Genomic DNA, 21,254 nt, shown 5'->3' on the forward strand with positions numbered 1-21,254 from the left:
TCGGTTAGCTGTGCTGTCTGGTCTTATAAATCGGATTACTTTATCAAAAATAATAAGCAGGATACTTAATTACCAATAAAATGGATGGTGAGGGTTCTACAAAGACGGGCTACACGGTAGGTCATTTATTGGACACCTGTTTTACTCAGTTTAGCACTGATTGCTAACATGATTTTAATATTTTAAATTCTATCTCAGAATAATAATACTGCTAATAATAATCCCCCACCCAGACAGCTCAGACGCGCATAAAGCACATTCACATTCAGCCAAGAGCACGAAGTTACTGCTCTCACCCCCCCCTCCTTTCTCAGAGCCCACTCCCCCCTTACTTTCCCTCTGCTGCAGCCTCCTCCGCCCCCTCCTCCTTCTCCTACTCCTCCTCCTCCTCCTCCTCTCTGCTCAGTCCAGTTGAGGAGGCGCAGAGGTAAAAGCTCGTTTGCCCCCACTGCAGATTTCACCCCCCACCGTTTCCATTTCTATTGGCTTCCAACAGCGCACGAGCCCCACACTTCGAGTCATGCCTGCCCCTCACCGCGCCCTGTCCCACACCCACAGCCGGTCTCAAGCCCAGCCGCAGTCATGGTGAAGGAATCGGCTAACGGCGAGGTCTACCCGCCTCCCGCGGGGGAACGGAAGCTGAAGGTGGGCTTCGTGGGGCTGGAGCCGGGCGCTGCGGACACTGGGCGGGACGGGACGCTGCTGATCGGCGCGGCGGAGAGCTCGAAGCGCGTCGGGATCCTGAGCAGAAAGCGCTCGGTCGGCGGCGGCAGTAGAGCGCACAAGAGGAACGCCGGTTACCGGAGACTGCAGAATTTCCTCTATAACGCACTCGAGAGGCCGCGCGGCTGGGCGTTCGTGTACCATGCTTACGTGTGAGTATTCCGGGGGGCTATATTCACTGCACGAGACTTTTACCCAGCATAGGAAAGAGAGATACGGTCTGTTTTACCAGTGAAACTTTAAAAGTGGTGTGTGTGTGTGTGTGTGTGTGGAGAGGCGCTCTATTCAGCAGGTTGTAGCAGTATTACCAACAAACGTGTTTTATCAGGAAATGAATGATATCTATTGGGAAACATAACTGTCTGCCTCTCCACCTATCTGTCTATCTATCTATCTGTCTATCTATCTATCTGTCTATCTATCTATCTATCTATCTATCTATCTATCTATCTATCTATCTATCTATCCATCTATCTATCTATCTATCTATCAATCTATCTATCTATCTATCCATCTGTCTATCTATCTATCTATCTATCTATCTATCTATCTATCTATCTATCTATCCATTTATCTATCTATCTATCTATCTATCTATCCATCTGTCTATCTATCTATCTATCTATCTATCCATCTGTCTATCTATCTATCTATCTATCTATCTATCTATCTATCTATCTGTCTATCTGTCTATCTATCTATCTATCTATCCATCTGTCTATCTATCTATCTATCTGTCTATCTATCTATCTATCTATCTATCTATCCATCTATCTATCTATCTATCTATCTGTCTATCTATCTATCTATCTATCTATCTATCTATCTATCTATCTATCTATCTATCCATCTGTCTATCTATCTATCTATCTATCTATCTATCTGTCTATCTATCTATCTATCTATCCATCTGTCTATCTATCTATCTATCCATCTGTCTATCTATCTGTCTATCTATCTATCTATCCATCTGTCTATCTGTTTATCTATCTGTCTGTCTATCTATCTATCTATCCATCTGTCTATCTATCTATCTGTCTATCTATCTATCTGTCTATCTATCTATCTGTCTATCTATCTATCTATCCATCTGTCTATCTATCTGTCTGTCTATCTATCTATCCATCTGTCTATCTGTCTATCTATCTGTATATCTATCTATCTATCTGTATGTCTATCTATCTATCTGTCTGTCTATCTGTATATCTATCTGTATGTCTATCTGTCTGTCTATCTATCTATCTATCTATCTGTATGTCTATCTATTTCTCTCTCTCTGTCTATCTATCTATATGTCTGTCTATCTATCTGTATGTCTATCTATCTATCTATCTATCTGTATGTCTATCTATCTCTCTGTCTATCTATCTATCTGTATGTCTATCTATATATCTATCTATCTGTCTATATATCTATCTATCTGTATGTCTATCTATCTATCTATTTGTATATCTATCTATCTGTCTATCTATTTCTCTCTCTGTCTATCTATCTATCTATTTCTCTGTCTGTCTATCTATTGGTCTGTCTATCTATCTATCTCTATCTATCTATCTATCTCTCTGTCTATCTGTCTGTCTTGTACAGTTTCGGTTTTAGGCTTGTTCTAGCACCTGTAGTCTAGTTAGGGTCCAGTGTGGGATAGAAGTTGATGCTTTGGGAGGTGTCCAGGTGTCTTCGTGCTTGACTGTCGTTAGCAACTAAGGCACGTCAAGGAAACGCAGCGTAGAAAGAGCAGGTCGATGACACAGCTTCTCTTTTGCAAACAAATGCAGAACGCATTGTCAGCATCTGTTCAGACCCATTTCTACCAGTGTGCGCGCGGCGTGTGTGTGTGTGTGTGTGTGTGTGTGTGTGTGTGTATGTGTGTGTGTATGTGTGTGTGTATGGTCTGACCGAGCATCGCGACACTGCGTTTCGCTCTCTTTTGCGTCCCCTCGTCTCTGTACGTCTGTGTGGGGAAGGTGTGTTTCAGCACGCTGGACAGCTCTCGCGCTGCGGCACTCCGCCCGCCTTCACTTCCAAACACACCGAAATCAGACGGATCTCTCTCAATCGCCTCTCCAACACTGCAGATGCCTGGTCTGCCTCGCTTCCCAAACACACCTGATCCACTGCATGTAATGAGGTAGTTTTGCTAGACTGCCATGGGCTGCATGGTGTTTGAGTCACGATACAGGTTGTGCCTCAGAAACATTTAAGACATTTAAGCTGTGTCTAAAAGTGGTCATAAAGTTTTGTCCTCTGAGGTACAACTATCTGTTTTGTTTCCAATAAAAATAATGTCTAATATAGACTACCCAATTCATTGTTTGAGATGGGTCAGTGGGTCTTAAATGGCTCCAGACTCTGTATAGACTCGCTATAAACACTCACAGAGCCTTATCTTTCTGTATGTAGCTGGATACAGAAATGGAAATGTGGTCATCCGCTTTGGTAGCTTATCTTCTTTAAGGTGCATTCTGTTCACTACACAAGATGTAGAGCTAATTGATAGAAAACATGCATATTAAAAATCACATTTTTGTGTCAGTATTTTGTGACCCATTTGGTGTTTAGACAATGTGTACACACATCCAATAAACAAGCTTAATGTAATCGTGAACGGCGGTTTCACACAACTGAATTGTGTTTTTCCAACATGAAAATATCTTTGTGAAACTATTCAAACCTCTCCTGTGACAAAAACACGAGTACATTTGGCCAATCCAACTCAATGTAGGAATGTTTGCCTAAACTAGTTAAATTACAGTGAATTACAGTAACATAGAAATTGGGCTCTCTTGGCATTTTTATATTGACCTTGGTTTATGGACTCAACTAATTGCAAATAAACTAACCCAGTTAATCACAGACATTAAATAATTATCACTTTAACAACTACTATCCTCACAAATAGCAACAGCAGTTGCTATAATATTTAATCAACCTACACCCACATTCAGCAGCAAGGAAACTTATAACTTACTTTTAAGACCTTGAACACTGAAGATGGGCAACCAACCATAATGTGAAGCTACATACCTAAGAAAAGATAGCCTTAGGGGGAATGACTACACACTGATGGTGAGTGAGAGGGGAAAGACACGCCCAGTATGCAAATACATGGCACCATGAGCAAATAGGAAAGGTGAGGGTTTTACTAATCAAGGTTGCACTGGCCATAAGGCACAAAAACTCATCACCAAGCCGAAACATGCACTCTCAAGCCCGAAACTCTCAGTGTGAGGTGTTCCTGTTCTACTTTAAAAAGCAAAAGCAAGGCAGCCAGGAGTTACTGGTGGTACAAATCTTTTTTTTTTTTTTTTGTTGAAGACGACCAGGAATAACTCTCAAACCAATCAAAACGGAAAGCTTTATCCTTTACCTCAGATACATTTCTGTTTGTTTATCAGCTTTAGTACAGCCTGGACAGCTGTCAAAAGAGAACGGTCAAAGCAGCTCTAAAGACAGGTAGTACGGTCATATGAAAACCTTTGTCTGAACAATATTAAGAGATGGAGGTGACATAACTAAATACATAAAACTGAAGAAATGTCTTTTAAAATGAAATTAGTACAAATGTAGTTTTCTGGTGAAAACAGCCAACAGCTGGTATTTTCCCCCTTGGCTGAAATAATGTCAGTTAGACATTTCTTATAATGATCTACCTGTTTCTGACACCAACTGGGATTTCTTTCAGCTGTGTGACATATCAGTTCTAGTTTTTGGACTGATGGTCTCACATTTTCTCCTCAGGCACCCTCTGAATTTCTAGTGGATTCTAAAAGCAGCCACAAACCATGGCATTCTCACCTTCAAACGCTGTGTCTGGTTTATGCCGAACATGTCCTTTGTTGCTGTGTCCAAATAATTCCACATTGTATTCATTTGTCCAGAGCACATTGTTCCAGATGTCCTGGTCTTGGTCTATGTGTTCTCTGGAAAACTACAGTCTTGCTCTGATGTAACAGGGCTTCCTCCTTGCACACCTCTAATGACAATACTATGTTTGTGGTAGATCTACCTGTAACTCCCATGATGGCATTTTAGGATTGTTGGAGACTTCTTTATGCACTTGATGGTCTGCTGTTGGACTGAACTTGCTGACCACATGGGCAGTTGTTGCACTTGTAAACTATTTTACAGACAGTGAAACCAACCATTCTGAAATGTCTGCTTAAAACAAAAGGACTGTTCTTTTCCAACCAGTGACCTGCCTCATGTAACCAAGTTTATGCCTGTACCCCAAAACTGTACTGCAGTTTTCATCACACTTACCCACAAGCAAAGCAACAATTTGCTCTTACAGGCAACACTACTACAGCCAGGCAGTCAAATCAGATATTTAATGCAAGCAACTACCCAAAAGAAGGTAGCCTGGGGGGACGATTACATACTGATGGTGTCTGGGGGGAGGACACCCCCAATCTGCAAACTAATAATGCCAGGAGGCAATTGGAAGGAGTTTTCTTAAAGAATTTGAACTGCACAAAAGAGACCATTGTATTGTAGTGTTATTGAAAGACTACACCTGACCTAGACGGACCTGTTGAGAAACATCTGTATAAAAGAAACGATTAAATCCAACATCAGTACATTTTGCTTTTCTAAGCTAAACTCAATTACTAAACTCGATTATTATTCAACTCAACAATGTACAGAGATGAGTAATTAGCTTTTACATAACATTTTGTGATTACTTAAAAAAGATACATGCAAATTGTTACATAATTATTGTATGTAAATGGTACCTACCCCATAAAACATTACAGTGTGAAACAGATAAGGAAGATGCACTGTAAACCTGGATATCTTACAAATGAATAACTTAAAAATGCAAATATATTAAGTGACACTTTGTTAAACAAATGAGAAAAACAAATCAAGTGAATGTAATTAAAACACTGGACATTGATTGACAGAATAACTCAAACAGATGTGGTTTGAGCAACTGATATTTGACTTACTCTGCTTTTAAGTTAACTTACCCCAAAACCTCAACTAAAAGCAAATAACCCTTCCTCATAATCATTCAGGAAACTATATAAACAATGCTTCAATACCTGACTATTCACAACCAGTAATGTCAACTGACCCTAACATAAATTCACAAGTGACTAGTTACAAGAAGAAAGCTTGGGGGGAATGACTGCACAATGATGGTGAGAAAGACACACCCAGTATGCAAATAGATGGTGCCAGGAGACAATTTTTCTCAAATAGGCTGTATTACACACAAACCCACTGTACATTATTGAACCAGCAAAGCTGACTCAGTTACTGGACTTGTAGAGAAACATCGATATGAGAGAAATGATTAAGTCATCACAATCAGTATGATCAAGTCATCAGTTTCAGTAACATCAATGCAGTGTGTTCTGTGTGTGTGCCGTTTTTAAGCTTGAGGGGGTAATTATCTAATTGCTAATGGCAAATAACTAAACTCAATTATTATAAGGTGGTTCAATTTAAAGATCTGGGAATTAGAACTAGAATTGGGATTGGAGTGTCAAGGTTATGTTAAAAATGTTGGCATATTCCTTTAAACGATGTAAGCATGTCAAAAATTAAAACAGATAACATTGTAAAAAAAAAAAGATCTAAAGAAATGAGAGCTAAGAAAAATGAGAGATAGTATTACATTTTATATCAATATCCTCATCTTCTATAATATTAGAAGTATGAGAGATGGATCCCTCCATATGGAGAGCTCCATAAATAAAGCATAGTCTCCTCCAAGCATGCAGAGCCCTTATAAAACCATGGGAAAAAGGTGAAAGGTACAGGAAGATGCCATCTAGAGCTTTCCATTAGCTCCAGTCTCCATTAGCTCTGCTGTGAGGAGACACTCAAGCAGCCTGAAATGATAGAACAGCATGGACCTCATCAAAACTGAAATGTAAGACCTTTTATTAGGTCTGGACCAGTTCCAGACTGCTCTCAGAGTATTTCTCCACCCCGGTCTTCATGTTCTGAACATACTGTCTGTCGACTTCCTGTGTGTGTATTTGTGTGCGTGTGCGTGTGTGTGTGTGTGTGTGTGAGTGTGCTGGATGTATTATTTATACGTTTGCCAAGCTTCGCTTAATCTCTTTAGGGCCTCGCTCCCTTCCATTCAGTGAAGTATGCTGACTTTGGCCTCTCACTTTTCTGAGTGTTTTATGTTTTTTGACCTCACTCTTAAACACCCAATGCTGTGAAAGCACTCTGCATACACCACTGTTGCGTGTAAGTTTACAATAAAAGAAAATGCTGGCTAAAGAGAGAGCTGTTTTGGTGCAGTAAGCTCTAGTTTCTTTGATAAGCTATTTCACATAGACAGTTTTGTGTGTGAGCTAATATCTCAGAACACAAATGCAGTGACTAAGGGAAATACAGATGATCCACAACACATAACACTATTCTACACTTAAAGTAAGCCAACCTATTACATAGCAGTTTCTGAGTTGCTCAGCTCAAGGACACTAGAGTTCAACCCAACTCCAACTTGAGTTTAGTCAAAACGTCCATTACTAACAATTCTTATTACCATGTCTCAGTTCTGTTGGCAATATTTAGCAGGATTTTCACTTAACATCTCAACTAGGTATGAAAAGTTCTATTACACTAAGCATTTCTTTATCCTAGGCCGGCTGGTTATGGCATCACACTATAAAAAAAAGAAACTGTTGAGAAAACATAAGTAAGGGAAGTGTTTAGTATGTTAGTGAACATATTTGTTTTAATCACAACCCTAAAACGTACTACACTAGGTTAAAACAACATATAATCTTAATAGCTAACCTTTTGAAACATATTTTCTAATAAAAGGCTTATAGACACCAGGAGCCAATGGGACAAGAGTTTTACTAAACAAAATACTGAACCAGCACAGTTGAATTAGGTACTAGACTTGCTAAACAACACTGATATGAGAAATTATTATAGCACTTTCTGTTTTTGTGCATGGCAATTATCATAAATTATCCCATAAGTATCCCAGTTGAATCTGACAACTGACAACTGATTACAGTGTAGCGTTAGCTAGCAAGCTAACTCTCAATCAAACACAAAGACAGCCTGTAAAGTAACACTAGTAACCATAGTTTTTTTATGGAATACAAGCATTGTCCTTAAAAGACTTTTACATTCTTACCTATGAAGATAGTCTGAAGTCTGAATGAGTTCTTGTCTAGTGATGTAACAGGTGTTACATGGTGTTTCACTTTTTTTCAGTGCACGAAAGTGGCTGAAAATGTCAGATTCAGTGTGTTTTCTGTCGTTCCCACTGCCACACAGATAACACAGCTGTGTCACATATGACGAAAAAGGTCAGATCAGGCCACTTTAACCTGCTATGTGAGCATAGCCTTAAAGGTAAAGGTGCATGTATTTGTCACTGTACAGTGAACACTGTACAGCGAAATGTGTCCTTAGTCTATTGCGCACAGTGTGGAGCAAACAGTGACCAAGTACAGAAAAATGAGTTGAACCCCATCTTAACCCAAACCTGTGCTATTTGTTTTTGGGAAATGTTCCAACCTAGAGCTGGAGATTTGGTTGGTTAGGCCACCAAATCTGCCTGTTGCTTCACCTCCAGCTGTAATGGAGCTGTTGACAGGTCAGGCAGATAAGTCTAAATGATGTTTAACCCCTAGATGATGGAGATTATTGATTGGTTAGGCCACTGGGTTGGCTGTCTTAAAGAGGTGACAAGTTGAAGTAACATTTTAAGTTTTAGGAATGTTCCTGAGAGCACCAAAAGCGGTTCCTCTATGGCATCACTAGGAACTCATTTTATGGCAGCTTTATTTTTAAGGGTAGAGTTTAGATTAGAACGTAGGGAGTGTTTTAAGTGTTGTCATGATGAAAGCTGCACAATACATGGTGTTGTAGGGCACCTAAACAAAGCGTTTAGTCACAAATAGTTCCAGCTCTTTAGGTCATCTGTCTGTGTTTAGACCTAATTCAGACAGCTCTTGCTGACTGGGTTGGACAAGGCAAATCAATTAGTTGTTATTTGCTGCTGAGTCACGAACATGTCTATGCCGTCGCTCTGCTTGACAGACTCCTTTTTTTTCCGCTTTACAATTTCCAGATTGGTTTGTGTCCCCTGCCAACATCAAAGGCGGCCAATAAGCCAAAAATGAAAAGAGTCAAATGCAAAAGATACTTGCCTTATAGAGGCTTATATAATTGAGCCAATTTTTGATTTAGGTCTCTTTTCAGCTAGGTTTAAAAAAACACTATTTGAAGTGTACTGACAACTGCCAATGCACTCAGAAAATACATTGCATTAACTTCATTTATTTAATTATGTCACTCATTTCTATTAAGTGAAGTAGAGTGAACAGATACACACTTTGCTATCTTGACATAAAATGCCACTGTAATTAATGTTAATGCACACATTAAAGAACACAATTGTATAAAGATTTCCATACATTTGTAGGCATAGGGAAAATAGTGGTAAAAGAAGTGAGTCAGCATCTGATTGTGGATGTGTTAAAACCCAAAACTGACTGGGTTCTTTTGACTAACTATTTCTGGTTCTGCCCCCTACTGCCCCAAGGCAGCACTGTGCTACTGATGACCTCATGCTGCAAGACTGTGGGCATAGTTAGGCCTCAAAGTGACCCGTTCCCCTAAAATAGAACATTTCAACACTACTTTAACTAATTTCTTTAAGCTGATGGTTAAGCTGAGTGTTCAGAAGTTACAAGTAATCATATTTAATTTGTATGGTGAAACTACAGACTACATATTTGCTTGCATATAGCATACACATGAGCATTCTAACTGCGGGCAGGCAGGCAAAACCTTGTCTGCAATGACTATATAGCCATGCCATATGTTGACTCAAATAACCTGTGAGTTTCACATGTAACTTAAAAAATGTAACTGTGGGGAATATTTTGCCTTACTACACCCTGCATGTACCTCCTTACAATTAATACATGAAAAGGGTCATTATCTTTAAGCCTAAAACAACACTTTAGGCATCATAGCATTAAACACTTCAAGTGTCTGGTTTCTTCCAGCACTGCTGTGAGCAAGTCTAATGCAGTCAGGCTTCTTCAAAAACTCCACCCCCCCTGATCTTTGTGGCCATAAAAACCTTTGCAAATGTTGGACAATCTAATGCTATGATATAATGTTAGAGAGAGCAACATCATGACAAGTAATTGGCTTTAGCTAGATTAGCATTAGCTAGGTTGTGGCTTAGCAAACTGTTGCTACAATTGCTGCTGCTAAGTAAACCAGTTGTCCATCACAAACATTTGCAAACATGACAAAACTACACACCAATTTCTGTGAAACAGCAAATGTAAATCATGCAACCTACCTATCGAGCAGGACTAGGGCTGCATCCTCATCCATTTTCATGTCTTTCAACTTTTCTGAGGTCTCTCCATTGTACGGACACTTCTTGTCCAACTTTTGTTCGACAGATCTTTTCTTATCTCTCCTTGACTTCCTCCGTGTGTGTTATTCAACACATAGCTAGCAAGTGACAGATACACAGTCTCTCCACTTTCCCCATCCTGTGATCCCCCATCATGAAGGCCCCCTATTGCTCACTGGCTAAAATAGTGTAGTGTTTTTTGATCCAAGACACTTTGTTTCCTGTTTAGTCAGCTTACTTTTTCCAGTGCACAAACAGACTGGAGAGCTAGTGAACCCTGAGGAAATATTTACTTAATATTTATTTAAAGAGTGCATTGGATTAAAATCACATGCAGTGCCTTTAACCTTATTAATTTTCAAAAACTGCAATGACTGTTATCAGCCAACAATTATCATGCTTTATTTCACAACAGTGCTGCACTTCTTATCACTTGCAACGTACAAAGAATATTAGATAGTAGTACAGGCTGACCTGGTCAGAAGGTCATGTTGGCTAGCAGGCTAACAGACTTAGATTTGAAATTTTTACTTTGTGCTAAAAAAAAAGTTAATTCCTCACTGCCTCTGAAAGGCATTTGAAAGGTAATCAGGGAGTCTCTTGAGGATAACATCTTATGGTCTGTGTGTTTTCTGCCCACTTACTCCACTTGAGAAACCTAAAGAAGTCTCATTAGACTTTGGCTCCATCCTCCTCATGGCTGAGAGCTCACAGGTCACTGAGTGCCAGCTCTTTCTCTCTTGGGCCGATGCTTGAGAGCTGGTCCCTGGTCAGTTCTGGATATTATTCTGTGGGCAGGAGATGTTTTTAAATAGCCAGGCTAGTTTTACTTGGATTCTATAAGAATGGACACTGCATAGCTAAAATAGTAGTATATATGTAACAAAAGACATAAATGTGACAAAAGACATGCAGTTTGCACAATGCTAACTGATGTACTCAGATTATATGTCCAAATGTTTGTGGACATCCCTTTTAATAAATCCATTAAGCTCGTTTCAGTTGCACCCATTGCTGACACAGCTTGTCTAGTCCCTGTAGAGCCGTACTGCATAGAGAATAGGACTCTCCAGAGCAGTTATACATGAACCTTTTGGCACCATGCCTAATGCCAGATGTGGGCTAAAGGAGTTATAATCCCTCAGCATTGAGCTGTGGAGCAGTGCAACTGCGTTCTCTGGAATGATGGTGCTCCATCCAAATACTTTTGGGATGACTTGGGGAGTTGGGGATGACCTCACAAATGCTTTTTCCACTCAGTGCAATCAAATTCTCACAGCAGTGCTTCAGAATCTGCCTTCCTTGGGCAGTAGAGACAGACCTTTTTTAATACCCTTGATTTTAGATGTATTGCCTGATCGACTACATGCAGGGTAAGGGGGGGCGTATAGTTCTTTTTTCTGCAGGGCTACTGTTTTTAGTTGAACTCAGCTAAACTTGCTAGAGAAAGACAGCAAACCCCAGGTGTGTACTTGCCTCTCATACAATCATAAATCATTTGCCAGTGCAGAGTTGGTCCAGTTAGTGAGTTTTTTAAGTACGTAGTGATATTATAGGTCTTCACTGTCGTGTGTGGTGGTTTAAAGATGTTGTAGATGCTCTCCCTCTCTCTCAGCCACCCCACACCTCTTTCTGAGAAATGAAGTATCAGCCCTCATGAAGTGCTGCCAAGTTCCTGTACGCTATGAGTACTTCATCACATCAGCCTCCCGCTCTCTGGTTTCTCAAAGCCACGGAACACACACACACACACACACACACACACACACACACACACACACCAAAAATATTGTGTCTTACATACAGTGTGGTATGTCTGCACCTACATCAGCCAGAATTATGTAGAAATTGTCCCCTAAAGAAAAGAATTGCCCCCTAAGGTTAATAACAGAGGCGGACTTGCTCTTGTACTTCATATCTATATTATCTATATGTACTAATATATCCACTGAACCCCTGTTTACACCTGACCACTTAATGTGACTAGTACCTGGATTGTATCCTGATAAGACTTCAGCCATATGCATTTAAACTCATTAGTCAAATGAGTCTTAGGTCAGTCAGACTTGCTTTGCTCATTGTGTGGCAATTATTACTGGTGTTTCGTTTGTGCTGAGAGTGGTTTTGGCTGTCGAATGCATCTTGTAGGGACGGATGCGTTTACACTGCTCTAACATGTGGCTCAAATCTGTCTCAGACCACCTCCTGAAGTGGTTTGAGTGATTGAATTTGTGTGTGGTTTACGCTTGCATATCTTGCTTATCCAGATATGTCCTGATACCCAAGATGCATTAATTGACTCAGTGTAGACCGGATCTAAAGGTACTTACCCACAAGTAACTATTAGGGATGACAATTCACATAATTCATAGTGCAGTTTAATATGATACGGTCTTGATATGTTTTATTTCTCAATACATCCAAAGTAAAGAGTGTTATTATGTTAATGCTTCCAGTTTTGAATTATGAGATAATTCAACATCATAAAAGTAATAGTTGATAGTAGTGCACAAACCACAGGCTAATATAACAATCTGAGCTAATTATAAGGAGTGTGCTTTTCATCCCTTTTCCTAATGTTTTTTTTCCAAGAAGAGCTAAGAGGAGCTATGTCTGTCCTCACTGTGGGCCTACCTACTTTTATTATACTTTAGTTTTGTGTCTGTCAGTATTTAAGATCAGTATTTCCTCTAGCCTGTTCAATATATAGTTTGATATAGGTAATTATATAACATTGAACAATACAATAAAATACATTGCGTGATTGCACTCCCTGACACTGTAAATAACCCTATGTCCTAAACAGCCAACGCCAAGCATACCTTTGTAAGCACAAAGAATGGTTTTACTTTTAAAAATGAACTATGTAGATTTTGTGAAATGCACTTCACTGCAAAAAATAATCTTTTTTTTCCAAAGTCAAGATATTTGTACAGATTTGTGCAAATGTTCTGAAAATGTACAAAAACAAACAGACTCAAACACACACACACACACACACACACACACACACACTGAGGGCAGCTCATTCAGTGAAGATTTGATTACTTGGGCTATATGAACATCACAATCAGTTTTTATCACTCGCCCCTAGTCACCCGCCACAACTCATTCCAGCAGCCTTTCTGCCTCACACGGCATATTCCATTTCTCAAAGGTTAATTTCATTTGTGACAGCAGATATGAATACTCGGGACAGCTGAGGACTAAGAAACGCAAAGTGTACCTCGCGGGGGTTTGTACTATCATCCTGACAACTCCTCAATAATTGAACAGCAATCCTCACCAAGGATTAGCTGTTATGAGAAGGGAGATTTTAGAGGTCTATAGTAGTACAATAGTCTCAGAAGTATTATACAGCAGAGGTGCACATTCACGTTTGCTGGAACGTTCTCAAGCTTTCCTTTGCGAGAATAAATTCTGCAGGGGACAGATGGAGGATAGACTTAGATTTATGAGACGGATGCAGCACAGTGCTTTGGCCAGAAACTGCAGATTTGCACAAACGCAAGGCTGGAGACTGTCTAATCAATACAATAGATTGTAGTCTTGCACAAAGAACCATGGCAGTGGAAGAATGTTACACATGTGTGAAAGCCCAGGTTTGGCAATAAAGTGAAAGTCAATGGGGTGAAATACATGCTTGAAATGATAAATCCTGTACAAGAAATGCCACTAGTGGTATATTATCCTGTGCTTCCTGTAAGGTTTGATTATATATGAAAGTTATACATTCACCAGGTGAGAAAATGGTGAGAGCAAGCACTGTGGTAATGCACAAGTTAAGCTTAATCTTTTTTTAAATAAAATAATACAAGTATAGTTAACACAAAAGTGTACTGTTCACACTCAAATACACACTTCTGTACCTAGACCATATTTTGACATTGACGGTAAAGTTAATCCATCAGTCATTGCGTGTATCGTTTGGATAAACAGAAAACATGTCACAAACCTGTTATATGTCCATAAAAGCACTTTTATTCTCATATAACATACACAATATGGTACATGGCTGCTGTTTATCAGTTTGCTAGTTCCTTTAGGAAGCAAAGGAGCAGTCACAAATTGCTGTCAACGCGCCATGCTGTCTTTTACGTTTTGACGTTGCAGGGCATTCCGAATTCAGGGGTTTAACCGACAGATGTTTCCGTGGCCAACAACCCGGGAATTGTGTGTACACTCAAAATAAATGTGAAAAAACATGAAAATATCTTTTTGTAACTACACAATACCCTTGTGTGATGAAAACTATGACAACTAAACACAAACTCAATCTAACTCAAAGTAGCAATGTTTGCATAAATCAATGAAATTACATTAAATAACAAAGTAATATGAATTGCGCTCCATGAACGTATACATATTAACCTTGCTGACTTAGATATAACCAGATAATAACAGGCTCTTAATAACTGGTGAAAAATACTACCTTCACAAATACAGACAGCACATTACAGCACTTTCTGCTTACTAATGTTTTAGTCAACATACAATCACACTCAGCAGTGAAAGTAGTAATTTGCTGTTATAGCTATCTACACTGAGAGCAGATAGTAAAACATTGTAAAAATGTAGCCTGTGTTAAATGACTACACATTGACAGTGCGTGAGGAGGAAAGGCACAGTATGCAAATAGATGTCTCAGGAGCCAATGTGGAAGTTGTGATTTTGACTAATCAAGGTTGCATTGCTCGAACATAAAGGCACGGAAATTCATCACTAAGCTGGAAATCATTCTCCAGCCTCAAACTTTCAGTGGATTCCTGCATTCATGTTTGGATGCACATTGTCATTTACATGTGTCATAAGAGCATATTTTCTTTATGTTAAACCAACAGCCAATCAGAACTGTTTTTTTTTTTGCATGTAGACATACAAGGGCACTGCTTGAAGCCTGAAGCGCATCCCAGACCATCAATTTCAGGAGGACCAGTGATTGGTTCTCTGCGCCACTCCCAGGCTTAAAAACAGCCTTTACACTTGACCAAATACACCAAATTCTCAGGGCAAGCGTTCCTGGGCCTGGAAAAAACTCTAGTGTAAAAACGCACAGTGTGACAATGTACAGAACTGACACATGACTGCCATTTACTTTTTCTTTAATGTGTGAACCTTGGTGCTTTTTTCTGAGAATTTCATCCATCCAAGTAATATAATTAATACCAGTGATACAGTCCCATTGGCAGCCATGCTTTGAATAACTTGACTATACAAGTCCTAAAACATGAGCGTTTGGTTTGAAAACGTGTGAAACCTGATGCTAAGCACTGAGAAGGTTCAACCAGCACAGCTCTATAGCTGCAATTTAGCCTTGGAACACTGTGAGCTGTTACTGAGCACAGGCTCACTTAGAATCACATAGATTTGGTGTCTGATTTGGTCTCTGTGCACTCCAGGCACTGTGTAGAGCTTTAATGCTCCCATATCACAGAAAAAAAACTTACTTTTTTAAAAAGCAAGAGTTTGGTGTAGTATAAAAACATTATTTCAAAACACACATTTAACTTGCCAGTGTATGTGTGTATAAATATATAGATTTAATAACAGGCCAAGAAGAGAAGAAGTACAAGTGGGGAAAACCCCTGTGATATGGACACCCACACAAGGGAAGCACCTATATTAATAAGACAGCTATAACTTGCTCTTACAACTTTGGACATTACAGCTCTGCAATCAAACATTCCACAACACACAACCACTTATCTAAGAGAGGGTACCCAGGCAGGAATGTTTACATGCTGATGGTGATGGAGGACAGGCCACTCCCAATATGCAAATAGATGATACCAGGAGCCAATTGGAAAAGTGTTACTAAACAAATACTGATGTTGACTCAGCTGACTCAGTTACTGGACGTGTTGAGAAACATCAATATAAGAGAAATGAGTCATTCCAACATCAGCAGATTCTATTTTTGTATTTTTAATTATTGCTTGTACATTTTCTTTAAGGTAAATGTTATTTACTTAAAAAAAAAAAAAACAAGTTTGCACTGGAAATCATGTTTTTCAATTAGATCAATACAAAAATACACTTTTAAGGAATTACATGGACGTTTCACTTTTTTCAGTGCAGAACAAGCTGGAAACTTATGTTACAGAAACAAATACTACAAACTATCCATAAGGATTTTATCAGCGATTTAAAATATGTTTTTGAATCTTTAGTTTCCAGTTTTTTTGTCTATCCCCACTTAGAGAAATAGGAGCAAATGTTACTGGCTAAAAAAAGTACAAGAAAGATGTAGGATATGAGCCTATAAATGTAAATATTGTAAATACTGGGCTCTGCCCAAGCAGACAAACCATTTCCTTAAATATCTATAACAATTTTGCACAGTACTTCATGCAAAACTGTGTGTGCTGGGTTGCTATGGTCAAGTGAAATAAATACTGTATTGATAATACAGCAGCAAATAATAGTAGAACAAAATATCCAGTAGAAATTCAAACCTCAGCATGATTACTGCAGTAACAAACACCACATTTCTACTAGATAGAATGCTGAACAGCATTATTATATGGAACACTGTTCACTCCAGCTGTCCTATCTGAAAAAACGGTTTAGGGCCCTGGTAGGTCACTGTGCTCTTAATGCAAATCAGCCATTCAACCGCCTCCCAACTGCTCCTTCAGCACACACTTCACTACAGTCTCTCACTCTTTCTGTCTCCCTCCATCCCCCTCTTAAGACTTGGCTCTTTTTTTCCACTGAAGATTCTAGTTGGATCTCTCTATAGTATGATTTCTTTCAACCTGACTGCCTCTTTACTGCACAGTGCCAAGCATGTCCTTTTAGAACACCTGTCCAGAGTTCAATAATGGGTCTAAAAGCAGCACAGCTCATTACATCCCCCACACTGCAACATTACATTATGCACAGTGGGGTATCAATGACTGTGCCGATTGTGCCGGGATAAATGCATATATACAGTATTGTGCAAAAGTGAACACTTATATATAAGACTTTAGTAAGTTAAACCAGATATGCTGATGGTTAAAATGTAAGCAGTGGCTGGGAGGCATGAGGAGTTTCTGGTTTAAGTTTTAAATTTTATTTGTTTCTGTATTTTTACTCTGTTAGATTGCTTATGATAGAGAGGTGTCTCTAAGAGAAATCTGGGCTGACACCGATATCAGCTGTGTTTTATGTACATATGCTGTCTATGTACTTGACATGCTCGATATGAAGTCACACATTTTAATACATATGAAATATTTTATACCCACAGACAAAAATATCATTTATCAGAATATCAGAAAGAAAATGATTTATAAAAAATCTAAATTATTGATATTCTTCTCAGATTAATGTGCTGATTCAAAAACACTACTAAAGGTCTGTGAACAAAGGGCATACTATAATACTCAAGAAGCATGTAGTCTCACTCAGCAAAACAAAGACAAATAACTTGCTCTGACTGTATTTACCACTGAGACCAGACATCATAAGTACCAGTCTTAATCTAAAAGAAAGGTACCCTGGGGGAAATGATTACACGCTGGTTGTGACAAGCCACTCCCAATATGTAAATAGATAATACCAGGAGCCAATTGGAAAACTGTGATTTTTACTCAACAAAATACTGAACCAGCACAGCTGACTTAATTACTGGACGTGTTGAGAAACATCATTATAAGAAATAAATAAATCCAACACCAGTGCAGATTCTATTTTTATGTGTTTTGTATGTAAGTGTGTGTGTGTGGGGGGGGGAGGGTGGTGCAGGGTGCGATCCTTCTCCCAAAATTCAGTTATGTCATAACTTCACTAAGATGTAAAAAAGCCAGAATGTTTCGGTACAAAACTTCAGGCGAATTCAAACATCTGTCTGACACGGCTTAAAGAGCAACTACATGACGCTGTATCCTATATCATCATGCATCCATCTTCTAATCAGTGTAGTCTTATTCTGAGCCGCATTAGCGCATGTCAGCCCACCATAGCTTACTCCTCAACTACTCTGAGCATCTTCTGGTTAACAGAACTCCTTAACCTATTGCTGAAGGTATGGATGTAGATCAGCTAATAAATCCCAAGCTTTACTTTATGGCTCAGCTCTGTGTTCATCACTGGTATTGGGACTGCATCAATATAGCATCATGTATCCCTAATTTATATTAAAAGTAGACTAACTGCCTAGATTTTCATACTAAGCCTGCACTGCTTATAGGACAGAATGGTGCATATAAAAAAAGTTAAATACTAAACATTGAGGGAAAAAAGCAAAAACCTGTCAAAAAAAGATCAAAGAGGAAAGCACACTCAGAACATTAAACTGAGTTTCTCAAAAGTGCCTTAGGTTCATAAATACTGATAAAATTCATTAGTCTGTCAAGAATAATCATTGCAACACTCAACAACAAAAGAAACAACAATTCAGCCTTTACAACCTCCAACACAAAGAAAATACAAAGAACTACACGGTGGAAGGTAGTTTGGGGCCAGTGACTTCACACTGATGGTGAGTGAAGGGGGCGGGGAGACACTCCCACTATGCAAATAAGTGGTGCCAGGAGCCAATGGGAAAGCTGTGTGTTTTACTTACATAGGTTTTATTCTACACACAAATCCTACTGTATATTACTGTCCCAGCACAGCTGACTCTGGACTGAACTCTAAACAGTTGAGTAATATGTGGAAAATATCCAGTAAATGAACAGACCTTCTTTATTTGGGTAGAAATAACGTTTTGGATGTTACAGTATATTAACATAATTTTATGTGACATTTAAAGTTGTGCTTTAAGTCAGTTACAGAAGTAGTTGTTTTAAAAAGCTACAAAAGTCTATTTGAAAACAAGTATTTAGGAAATACATTCAATTAAAATGATATATTCAAACAGAATAAATAGAAAAAGTCTATACTATAATACTGTGATCAAAGTTTACTTGCAAATAATTGAGGAAAATTAATAATTTATAATATTAATGTTTTATTTGTTAGTATATATATTTGCTAGCATATTTACAACAACTCATGTTTTAAATAGAACTACGGGCACTTTTATCCACTGGGGTGGACAGCTTTTCGCTGGACTGGTTTTTTTATATGCAATGTTTTTGATGAACGAGCTTTTTGTAACATCAGAGTGTAACAGTTACCCAATTTTGCCATCCAACGTCGAATAGACTGAAAGGAAACTCGCATTTCTGATGCAATGGAGACCGCAGGAGAGCAGCACCTTAATCTGCATTATTTTTGAGTTTATCCCAAATCCAGTAGAGACAGGCCATTCCTGGCTATGCGGAGCTAGTGCACCCCTGCACTGCTTCTGTTGCCGTTGCCCGCGCGCACAGTGACTCAATTCAAATTCAAAACTTAACGGAAACTCTCCGGTGATCAACGGTAATAAGCCCGACCCCGCGCCCTCTTCAGCTAGATGAGGAAGAACTTATTATTGGTTGACTTATCTATATAATTACATATTTAATGTGGCCACGTATCGTATTGTAATTAGCTAAGTAATGTTCATTAACAGTTTCAGGTCATGTCAATTTCTCGCGGTCTGTTTGGGATAATTTAGCTAGCTAGCTAGTGCTAGCTTGGTTAATGTAACCAGCTACCCTAGCATAGTTTTGTCGTGAGGCAGGGTAATGTTGACAGTAGTGCTGGCTAGCTAACTCATAGCGCTAGCATTTGTCTTTAGGTGTTTGAGACACAGAGGCATGATAGCCAGCGTGTGGATTTTAGATAATGAGTGGTAAGTTCTGGTTAATAACAGCTAGCTAGTGCTAGCTAGCTAAATTCTGATGAAACCCAGTTTCAGACTACAAACTTTATCTACTGAGATACAAAGGGATTTGTGGCCTGTAGTGCTGCCTAGCCATGTTAGCTAGCTAGCTAGCTAGTTATCTTTTTCCATAGGTCATTACACTAATGTTTCAAACATTGTACCCAGTGACGTGAGGTCAAATAGCTTTTTAATGGAACCTTCAGGACATAACTGATATGGGTAGCACTAAGTACATGAAAGTAAGTCCATTCAGATCCATCTGACAGAGCAGGTAAAAATGTGTGTGGATAATATTTCTGAGAGGAAACCACTGTAGGTTCAGTCCCACACAAAAGCCATCAAATTGTAACTCTAAACATCTTAGAAGAGTTGTGTAAGAGTTCACCTGTGAAGTGAATGCAAATACAATGCATGAAAGTATTCATTGTAATGTAAATTACATGCTAATCATCCTGTACACACTAGAGTATATACTTGCACTGCATTTTTTTTTGTTTATCAGTTCACCAGTTATAGCCATACCTAATAAGAGTTAATCAGTAAAAGATAATTGGGTTTGTATTTTCTGTAATGAGTAAAGCTTTGTGTGCTGTAGGTGACCTGCTTTTGCAGTAGTGGACCATGAGTTAAATATGGAGTCTCTTGGACATAGGGTCAGCTCAGCTCTTTACTTACAGTGTAGTCCATGTTTGTTCACTTACTCAAATAATCTAGTAGTTGTACACACAGCTGTACACGGTACTGTGTATACAAATGTATATGCAACAATATTGTCATTGGAAACCTCTTTATCACTGATTACACAGCATTTCATTCCATTGCTCTTTTCAGAAGGCAGTGGACATGTTTGGGTGACATTTTTGTTTATGTCTATTAGTTAGGTATACTAGAAAATTGAAAAAACAATGTGTAAAACTGAGCTGAGTCAGCAGCACATTTTGCCTTTGAGATTTATTGGAGATCTTTTATATATTAATAAACTTAGACGTGGACCAGGCAACCCATCAGGACCTTGTCTATATGCGACTAATATACACTGTAATAAAAATGACTTGTTTTTTGTTTCAGCTTTCTGCTGGTGTTCTCCTGCCTTGTTCTCTCCGTGTTTGCTACAATAAAAGAATTCAAAAAAAGCTCAGAGAGTGCCTTGTACATTCTGGTAAGTATCTAAAAATAGGCCTTATGATGTGTTTTCTTTTCTGATGGGGCCGTGAAGTATTAAATTGTAGTAGAGCTTGTACTTTCACATATTGAATACGTGATTATAATTTTACACCCATTGATTGGAAGCAGATACATTGTAACAAGTGGTGACAGCTAGGATATTGCATTCTAGCTGGTGTTAAATGCTGTGAACATGACACGGTATGGATCCGTTTGGGTCTCTGCTGGCATTACTGTCCGTCATAGACTTACACTCTAAAC

General features: G+C 38.9%; 1 protein-coding gene across 4 annotated transcripts in view; it reads left to right on the forward strand.

Annotated features, from left to right (window-relative positions):
• Positions 1–420: 420 nt before the first annotated feature.
• kcnq2a (potassium voltage-gated channel, KQT-like subfamily, member 2a) overlaps positions 421–21,254 on the forward strand; it is a 41,076-nt gene continuing 20,242 nt past the window's right edge. For all 4 annotated transcript variants that reach the window (XM_072681752.1, XM_072681749.1, XM_072681750.1 and 1 more), the window contains exons 1-2: positions 421–875; positions 20,898–20,988. In XM_072681752.1, the coding sequence (XP_072537853.1) occupies positions 583–875; positions 20,898–20,988 (384 nt within the window). In that variant the 5' untranslated portion in view covers positions 421–582. The remainder of the gene's footprint in view (positions 876–20,897; positions 20,989–21,254) is intronic.

Source organism: Salminus brasiliensis, chromosome 6 (assembly GCF_030463535.1).
Source record: "Salminus brasiliensis chromosome 6, fSalBra1.hap2, whole genome shotgun sequence".
NCBI lineage: Eukaryota > Metazoa > Chordata > Actinopteri > Characiformes > Bryconidae > Salminus > Salminus brasiliensis.